The following is an 8923-nucleotide window of genomic DNA, read 5'->3' as shown; positions in this document are numbered from 1 at the left end:
AAGCTACATTTTCCTGTTTCTCAAAAAAAAAGCTACATTTTCTTTTTGATGAAAGGGCAAAATATTTTTGGCATTCGTTAAATAAGCTCAAGCCGGAAACATATAGCGCGCACAGTACAAGGCACCTTCCTACGTGATGTCCTAATTAAGAGAGACTAGGTAAGGTTCGGAAGTCCAAAGGCAAAAAAGGCAATAGGAAAGATATTGTGTCGGGTAGCTGATCTGAGGTGGTCAACCTTCAACTTTCTCAATTCAGCTAATATTGTTCTACAGTACTTCCTAAGCGAGATGGTGCCGAGCGCGTGGAGCATTTTAGGCCGATTAGCCTTGTCCATAGTTTTACTTACATCTTCTCCAAGATGCTTCCTCGACGTGTGGAGACCTTCCTAAATGGCATCATCTTCGTCAGTCAGAGCGCCTTCATTAAACGACGTTGTATCCATGACAACTTCTTGCACGTTAGAAATTTGCTCACAGACTTACACCGGAAGAAGCACCCCAAAGTATTCATTAATCTCGACATCTTCAAGGCGTTTGACTCGGTTAGTTGGCCCTATTTATCTATTGGGGGTCCTACCAGCCCTCAGTTTTGGTCAGCGTTTATGCGGCTCGTTGAGTTTTTATCTCTTGCTTCCGTGTCCTCGAGCGTGCTTCTCATTGGCCAGCCGGGAACTGAAGAATACAGCCTGAAGTCCAGAAGGCCAAGTCAATCCTTCATCATGTTCCAAATTTGTAGCGAAAAGCGACATTGTAAAAGCAAATGTGTTTCCATCTTCGGGCCCTTTCATAAGGAGCAAAGCCCACATCTCGGACATCCATGCTCGGAAGATGGTCCGCCGCTCATACCTGGTTTTGAATACATTTTTTGAGTAGTCCAAAATTTCCAACTTGTAGGCTTAAACGAGATGGACGTGCCACCCGTGAACTAGGCATGACAAGCGGAGGCCACGGAGTAGCATCCGGAGGTCGACATCTTCCACAATATAGTGTCGACTTGATTTGTATGGAGTTGAACTCGGGATGTAAATCGCCAAACGTTGATGCATTCAACGCACGTAAGTACGCGCCATAGTATTTTAAGGCACACACCCATATCGCAAGTAATTCGTCCACTCCAATGAATAGTCTGGCACGTTGGTGGGATCTGAGGCGGCGGCCTCGCTGGTGCGGACGGCACTACTCCGACGGCAGGGAGTGCTCGTCGGTGAGGTAGGCCGGATCCCCTCGGCTGCGCGGGCAGCAAGGTCCCGGTGGGCGCTGGTCATGGCACGGGGAGGCCCCGGGTTCCCCTCGTCAGATCGGAGGCGATCTGGCCCGCTCGTGATGCATGACCTCCGGCCGGCCTGGCTCATGTTGTGGCTGGTTCGGAGGTGGCGGCAAGGTGCTTGGCCGGGGGAAACCTTTGGCCGCCGGTGGCGGTCACGGCGTCGATGGCGTCCCGGACGCCATTCCCTCCTTGGTGGCGGCGCCGAGGCTATACCTCCCCTGCCTCCCCCCTTCCCCTACGCCCGAGTGAAAACCCTAGCCCCAGTGGCTAAGCGGCGGCGGCGCCACAGCGTCGTCAGCTTCTTGAAGGCGCCGAGTTGGGCATGGGGATGCTGGGTGTGCATGGCGAGTTCGTCTGGTTCCTGGTGGCGGCCCGTCTGATTTACCGCGTTGCAGCTCCGTGGCTGCGGTGCTTATCTTCCGGATGTGTCTCCGATGGCGACCTCGCCCTTCCTCACCTTGTACTTGCCGTGGTGGAGCGGTACTTCATCTCACTCATTGATGGCGGTGGAGATCGGCGGCATGGCGCCGTGGAGGCTCGGCGTCCGATGCGCGGAGATGGACTCACGCAGGAGGAGGTAGCTGTCTGGCGTCATGGTGACATCGATGGCTGATGTGGCCTTCACAAGGTAGAAGACTCAATATTATCTGAAGACGGACCTGTGGAAGATGGCGGCGACGACGCAAGAGTGCGTCTGACCGGATTGTGCCCCAGACCCGGTATGTGGCTCGACTGGGGCTTCCGGCTTTTGATGTTAGGTTTAGGTGAGTGGTTTGGGTAGGGGCCCAGCTAGCATCCCTTCATCATATGGATAAGAGTAGCGGCATATGTTGCCAAGATGGTAGATTCAGGTATATTGTTTGTAATACTTTGTAAGGTCCTCGAGAATAATTAATAAAGTGGCCGTATGCATCTCCCAGATGCAGAGGCCGGGGGTCATCCTCCTTTTCTAAAAAAAAATGAATAGTCTGGCGTCGTGATGGCGTCGACGGCAGCTAGACCGGGTAAGATAGATGCAGTAGTACAGTTATGAAGATGAATTGATGGCAGGTGGCTGCGGGGGCCTCATACCCGGCAAGCGTCCTGGTTGAGGAGTGCGTCGGGCCGGTTGGTGCCCCATACCCGGCAGGCGTTTTGGATGGGTGCTCAGGTATTAGATAGTAGGTTTGGCTGCGAGGTTTTTTGGTATTAGGCCCACACTATCAACATCCCTTTATCAATTGGATAGGAGTAGCAACATATGTTGCCTAAACGGTAGCTTTAGTCTTACTGTAGTATTACTTTAGAAGGTCTTGTATGAACAATTAATAAAATGCCTGCATGCATCGTCCAGATGCAGTCTAAAAAAAACTTATTCCAAAATTTAACTATAACTATAAATTAGACCAATATTATATATGTTGGTGACTTCAAAATTGTACCATAAGTAGTAACACATAAGTAATCAAAGACGTGCCCCTCTGGTGTGATAGTCCGCTCAATCCCGTTGAAAGCAACAGTACCTGGCAATTACTTCCTCTCTAAAGAAGTATAAAATCGTGTACAGAGGGAATACTAGCTTGTAGAGCATGTTACTGCTCCAAAAAAAAAAAAACTCGTAGAGCATGTCATGTGTTTCTGCTGCATTGTGCAGCATCATCAGCGGCTTATTTGTGTCTAAGAAACTTGTACTAGTAATTTCGTGAGTTTTTTTTTTTTTGGGACGGTTGCCCATTCTTTTACGTGATTTTGGCTATGAAAAGCTTACAGCAAGTGACGGCCGGACAGAGGAGACAGAAGAAGCAGAGGAACCAGAGGAGAAGTCCAAAGACAGATGCATAGTGACACAACTCAATCGATCTCATCAAAGCAGCAGCAGCAGCAGCCAGGAACAGCAAGCAGCCTGGCCGCCGTAGATCATTTTTTTCAATCATTTTATTGCAGCATCATCAATCGAACAGCAGCATGCATGCACTCTCTCAGGTCTCAGCTAGGCTAAGCTATACTCGTCTCTCATCATCTCTCATGGACGGAGGTAGCCTACCTATAGCTGAGCCATACTCGCTGGCTAGGGGCCGGCGCCGGCCTAGCAGTGGGGGACGGCGAGGCTGCAGGAGACGAGGGTGTCGCGCGCGTGGGGGCTCCTGATGTAGGCGCCGAGGGAGGGGTCCTTGGCGTACTGGCAGAAGCACGCCTGCTGCGCTCGCAGGTTGGCGCAGCATGCGCCGCTCGGCTTGGCGCCGGTGGTGATCGCCGGCATGCACACCGTCAGCTGCCCCACCTCGCACGCCGCAAGCGCCCCGCCCGGCGCCGCCACCAGCAGCGCCAGCATCATGGCCGCCAGGAGGACCTCCTTCCTCATCGCCATGGCCGTCGTCGTACGTACGTACGCTCACTCTTGCTCTCGCTCTCGCTCTCGCAGTGGCAGGCAGGTGTTGAGTGTGATCCGTGATGGTGGTGTGGAGTGGGATCTAGGGGCGCCCGGGGTATTTATAGATTTGGAGCTCGCCGTGTGCTGCCAAGCGAAACGCACGTCGATGGATGGATCGATCACTAGCGAATTAACAACCCACCTGCCGCGAGCCGGCTAGTTAATCACCCATGCATGCAGAGTTAAGGGAGGCATGTACTACTCACTGAACTGCTGCAGTAGTTGGCCATGACTAGGGAGGGTCAGCAAACAGGTTGACGCACGCATGGCATGGGCATTCAACTCCAGTCGGTAGAGGTCAGCCGAGTAGTTCGTCGTACGTCCATGTTCGGTGATGCCAAGGATCCAAATGCGTAGTCCATGCGCGATCACGTCTGGCCACCAGCTGCCGCCGTGTATAAACTATAAAGTACACGAGGGGGCCTCAGCCCGGTGTGGCTGCGGTCCCCGCGATGGGCGGCGGCGAGGAGGTGGCTTCGCCGTGCCGGCTCCATGGCAACTCGGCGGGTTGACTGCGGCGGCGGGTGGCTTTCCGGCGTCGGCTTGTCTGTAGGCGGCCCGTTTCGACCTTCGACCCTCTCGTCGTCTGGTTGCTACCTTCGTCGAAGGTTCGGCCATCCCTCGACTACGGTCCATCGCTCGTCTCGCGCTCGGCTGCAAGACTGAGTTCGTCTCGCGTCTGGCAACAGGATCGACCTCGTCTCGCGCCCGGCAGCAGGATCATGCTCGTCTCGCGCCCGGCAGCAGGATCATGCTCGTCTCGCGCCCGGCACTAGGACCGTGCTCATCTCGTGCCCGGCAGCGGGACGTGTCGATGGAGGCCAATTTTGGCCGGCCTCTGGGTTTCGACGTTGGGGGCAGCCCAGGGGTGCGAAAGGCGGTTCCTTTCCGCTCGTATCTTCGGTTGGGTAGCGGCGGGTCACGGGGTAAGGTGGTGTCGAGGTCTTGGATGCTGGGGCGGCGGTCCTGGTGGTGGTGGTTGCGCGATGCTCTTGGACAAAGCCCGTGCCTTGGTGCTGCCCGGTCATCATGGTCGTGTGGGCGGCGTGGTTGCCGGGGTGTGGCGTTCGGTGGCGGTGATTGTGGGCCGAGGTGAAAACCTGCTCTATCTTTGGAAGGACCGTCAGCGGCGAAGATCTTTCCCTTCTTGAAGGCGTCGTCGCGGCTCTCATTGCCCGTCATGCGGCTCCGGGGGAAACTCTGATCCTTGGATCGGGCGATGGCAGCGCTCCGGCGTCGTATCCTTCCTGAAGGCGCCGCCTTGGAGCGCTTGGTTCGTCATATGTAGCTTCATTTCTTCGGGGCGATAGTGCTAGGAGTGGTGTTGCTACGCTCAGCGCCTATGTATCCTGTTTGGGTGTGTGCGTGTGTTGCGGTGGCGTGGCGTGTGGCTGTACTGGATGCTTGTGGTTTGGTAAACTATAAAATACTACAAACGTACGTTTTCTTGTTCGGCATAGAGGTGTGTTCCGTTCACCCATTTACAAAGTTCCTCGCTCGATCGGTGTCAACGTCATCGATCGCGGCTCCGCTGACTCGTCCCTTTCTTACCAACAAACAATACGCGCATGAGAGAGATGCTGATACATACGGCCAACATCGTCTTCTTTCTTATATAGGGATAAGTATATTTTTTGTTCCTCGACTATTTCAAAAGTCTACAAATGATCCCTCAATTTCAGAACCAGCAAATCTTAGTCCCTCAACTTTCAAAACCGGATAAGTTTAGTCCTTGGTACCGTTTAGGGTGGTTTGGTGCTGACGTGGACATGGTTTTCACTAAAACTAGACGTGTCACGTAAGTTTGACCGCCATGTCACACAGGTTTGACCGTCACATCGGTATCTACAAACTCACCGTGGCCACTGTCATCGAGCCACTGCTCCTGTAGCCCATAGGAACTCGCGGCAATGTACGGGTGCCGGCCAGAGGGCGCTGTGCTGCAGTAGCAGCAGCACCTCCTCGGCAGCTCGTCAGGAGGCGCCGGCTAGGCTCAGGCGTGCTCTACGAGATTGCATATGGGTATGTACGCACCGAAGCTGGCTTGGGTTCCACTGGAAGACAATACACACGTACAGTAGAGTTGCTGGACCGATTCACAGGAGACTAGCTAGCTACGTACTAGATGGATTTTCGCCGGATTGGAAAACGCCTTGACTCTCACCCGGCGAGGAGCTCGTGCCTCCGCCGCATACTACCGGAGCTTGAGAAGCACCTCGACATGTCCTTGAGCAACCTCGATCGACAGTGTGCACGGAGACGGGGTATCGGAGTCGAGCTTGGACGTGGATTCATCTGCATCGGCCGGTAGGGCCGTGCACGTACGAGGTCGCCCATGGACATCCTTCGCTCGCCCCAGGACGCACTGGTGACCCTCGAGTGGCACAAACTGCAACACTTCTTCTTTTAGGATGCTGAGCAAAACCGCTCATGAGAGGCACCGGGACGTTGGGCGGGCGGCTGGGCATGGCCTCGGTGTCGAAGAAGGGCATGCCGTAGACCTGCTGTGCGGCCCTCGACGCCACCGTCCGAAAATATAGCAGGCGCACGTCACGACACGTGTTTGATAAAATGCCAAGAAAAAACATGCCACGTCATCAACAAAACCACTCAAAGCGGTATGAGGAACTAAACATATCCGGTTTGAGAAGTTGAGGGATTAAGGTTTGCTGGTTTTGAAGTTGAAGGACCATTTCTATACTTTTGAAAAAAATAAGGAAGCACTACCAGAATCTGCAAATAGCCCTAGGGTTGAAGCGCTTCCCTAGAGCTAAATTGGACACCCTAGGGACATAAATGTTTCCACTGAAAACCCAAGGGACGGTATTATTTCCTTAGGGTCTAATTGCGCACCCAAGGGATACTCCGTGTGTGGGACCAGCCATGCTGGCATGTTTCCCTAGGGGTTATCTTATTAACTCTAGGAAAAGATCTATACCTAGGGTGAAGAAACAAAACTCTAGGGACTGAACATATGGTGCAAACGGGGCTTTAACGTTCAAACTAACGCCGTAGAGTATCCCTAGTGTTTGTAATGTTAACCCAAGGGAGGTTTACACACACTTAAATATGTATTTTATGCCTAAGATTTATATTCTAAATATACTTACAACAAATATAGAATATCAAGAAAATTTAAACCTACAAGGAAAAATAAATGTGAAAACAACATAAATTGTGCAAAAATAAAACGTAAGTTGATTGACCATATTTTTTCTGACATATATGTCGAGCCATCACTTTTTGTGCACACACTTGATGAATAAATGTACATGGGTCAGTGAAATAGGCGGAAATAAGTGCATATTCCTTTGAGGGTTAGATATACACAATGGAAAATAATAGCCAAGTAAATCTTTTTGACCCGATGCTAGTTGAGTAGTGCCTTTTCTTTTCCCGAAAAATCAGTAGTGCCTAAATTGGCTATACACGCTCCCAGAACTGGATGTTGGCCATCGCCGTTGCAGGCCCGGGCTCCCGCGGCTGTCGCTGCCGCAGCCGCAGCCGCAGCCGCCGTCTCTGCTGCATCTGTAGCAGACCTGGGCTCCCGCGGCTGCCGCTGTAGAGGGGCCGACGCCGCCGCTGCCTCTGCAGCAGACCCGGGCTCACGCCGCTGCCACTGTAGAGGGTCCGCCGCCGTGGAGCTTGACCGACCTGCCGCCCTCGACAACAACTTCAGGCGGAGGCCTCCGTGCTGCTGCCACCCTACTCCTACCCTACCGCCCTTGACCAATACGTCCTCGGTCTGCAACCTGCTGCAACTATAGGCGTCTTCTTCAATTTCAGAATCAAAGGCTCCATTACGTGAGCCCACATGACAATTTTTCCCTCATGTTCCTATATGTGTCTGATGCATTCAGTTTAGGGATCGGTAAATGAATCTTTTTAGAGATCTTGTTTACTCCATGAAGATGAAGCTCACATTTAGGAAGTTGTGATCCCTAAAAAATGGTCTATTTGTGTATATTTGTTTTCTCATTAAAACTGTGTATTTCTTCATCTCATAAAACTGTAAGTTGTATATTTGTGTTCTGATCAAGAAATTGACTCTGATGCAGAATCAGAAGATGGAGAGGACTTGCAATTATCTCATGAAGACGTTGATGATTTCTAGTAGTTTTCTTGTTGTTTGAGATGACATTTTCCTCAATGTATTTATAAATCTGGACATTGATGATTTCTGGTTGTTTCCCTTTGTGTTGTACTTAAAAATTCTATCTCTTGTGGTTATATTTGTCTCTAGTTATTTCTCTTTGTGTTGCGCATTTTTCTGCTGTTATACTTATGCCAATTCAGAAATGTGTAATTTTAGTTATGTTTTCTATGGACCTTACTAATGCATTTCAATTCAGTTTTATAGGATGACAATTTCACACCGCCGCCGCCGGGGGTCATCCTCTACTAGCAGTGCTACTACAAGTGCTACACCAGGGCAAGAGATGGTTTCATCCCCATAAATGTCCACTGGTACAAATGATGGTGAGTGGCTTCCACCTCCAAAATTCTTAAGAGGTTCTGCAGAACTTCCACCACCTATTGGAAATGAGTCTGAACGTCCATTGATTAGACCTGACGGTGACACGTGAGTTATCATTTAATCCATGCATTACAGATTGGCACACCTTGAGGTGCTTTATATGTACAACATGACATACCTTGGGGTGTGTTTAACTTATATCTATTTTCTTGTCCTAGGCACTGGTTAGAATTACCTACACTAAGAAATAATGTGAGATAACAATCCTTTTAAAGACGCATCATCATGGTTTGGTTGAGCAAAAAGGGAAACTTGTGTTTGCATCAACTTGGGAACACTATAAGCTAAAGCCCAGTGATGGGGGTCGTCCAAAAGCTGAGGAAATCGACGAAGAATTTTGGGTAAATATAAGTAAATATTTTAGAAGTGTACTACTGTAGTAAATATAAGTAACAGTTGCTTTCTTTTAGAAGTGTACTACTATAGTAAATATAAGTAACAATTGATTTTTTTTTTGTGATCTATATTGCAGCTGAGGTTTAGGCATGAGGTTGAGTATGAAGCAAGTGCAAGGCTCCATATTGGCAGGTGTTGCAACCAACTCTTGGGTAGTATTTTGTACTATGCTCGCATACAGGCCATAAGGGACCATTATTAGAAACTTGAGAATCGCAGATTAAAAGAAAAATTTGCTGGACCACGTTATCTTGAAAAACATGAGTACATGGTTGTAAGACCATGGTGGTGCACTGTTGTTTTCTGGGAGGTC

General features: G+C 50.5%; 1 protein-coding gene across 1 annotated transcript; it reads right to left on the bottom strand.

Moving 5' to 3' along the window:
- Positions 1-3125: 3125 nt before the first annotated feature.
- LOC123089823 (non-specific lipid-transfer protein 2P-like) lies at positions 3126-3692 on the bottom strand. Its single transcript, XM_044511397.1, has one exon. It carries the CDS (start codon positions 3612-3614, stop codon positions 3333-3335), a length of 282 nt encoding a protein of 93 aa, XP_044367332.1. The 5' UTR covers positions 3615-3692; the 3' UTR covers positions 3126-3332.
- Positions 3693-8923: the final 5231 nt, after the last annotated feature.

Source organism: Triticum aestivum, chromosome 4B, assembly GCF_018294505.1.
Source record: "Triticum aestivum cultivar Chinese Spring chromosome 4B, IWGSC CS RefSeq v2.1, whole genome shotgun sequence".
Classification (NCBI taxonomy): Eukaryota; Viridiplantae; Streptophyta; class Magnoliopsida; order Poales; family Poaceae; genus Triticum; species Triticum aestivum.
This window is presented reverse-complemented; position numbering and strand designations above follow the sequence as displayed.

What these genes read in the sequence shown, in the direction of transcription:
- LOC123089823 (XM_044511397.1), bottom strand. Translation starts at nt 3,614, where the DNA reads ATGGCGATGAGGAAGGAGGTCCTCCTGGCGGCCATGATGCTGGCGCTG.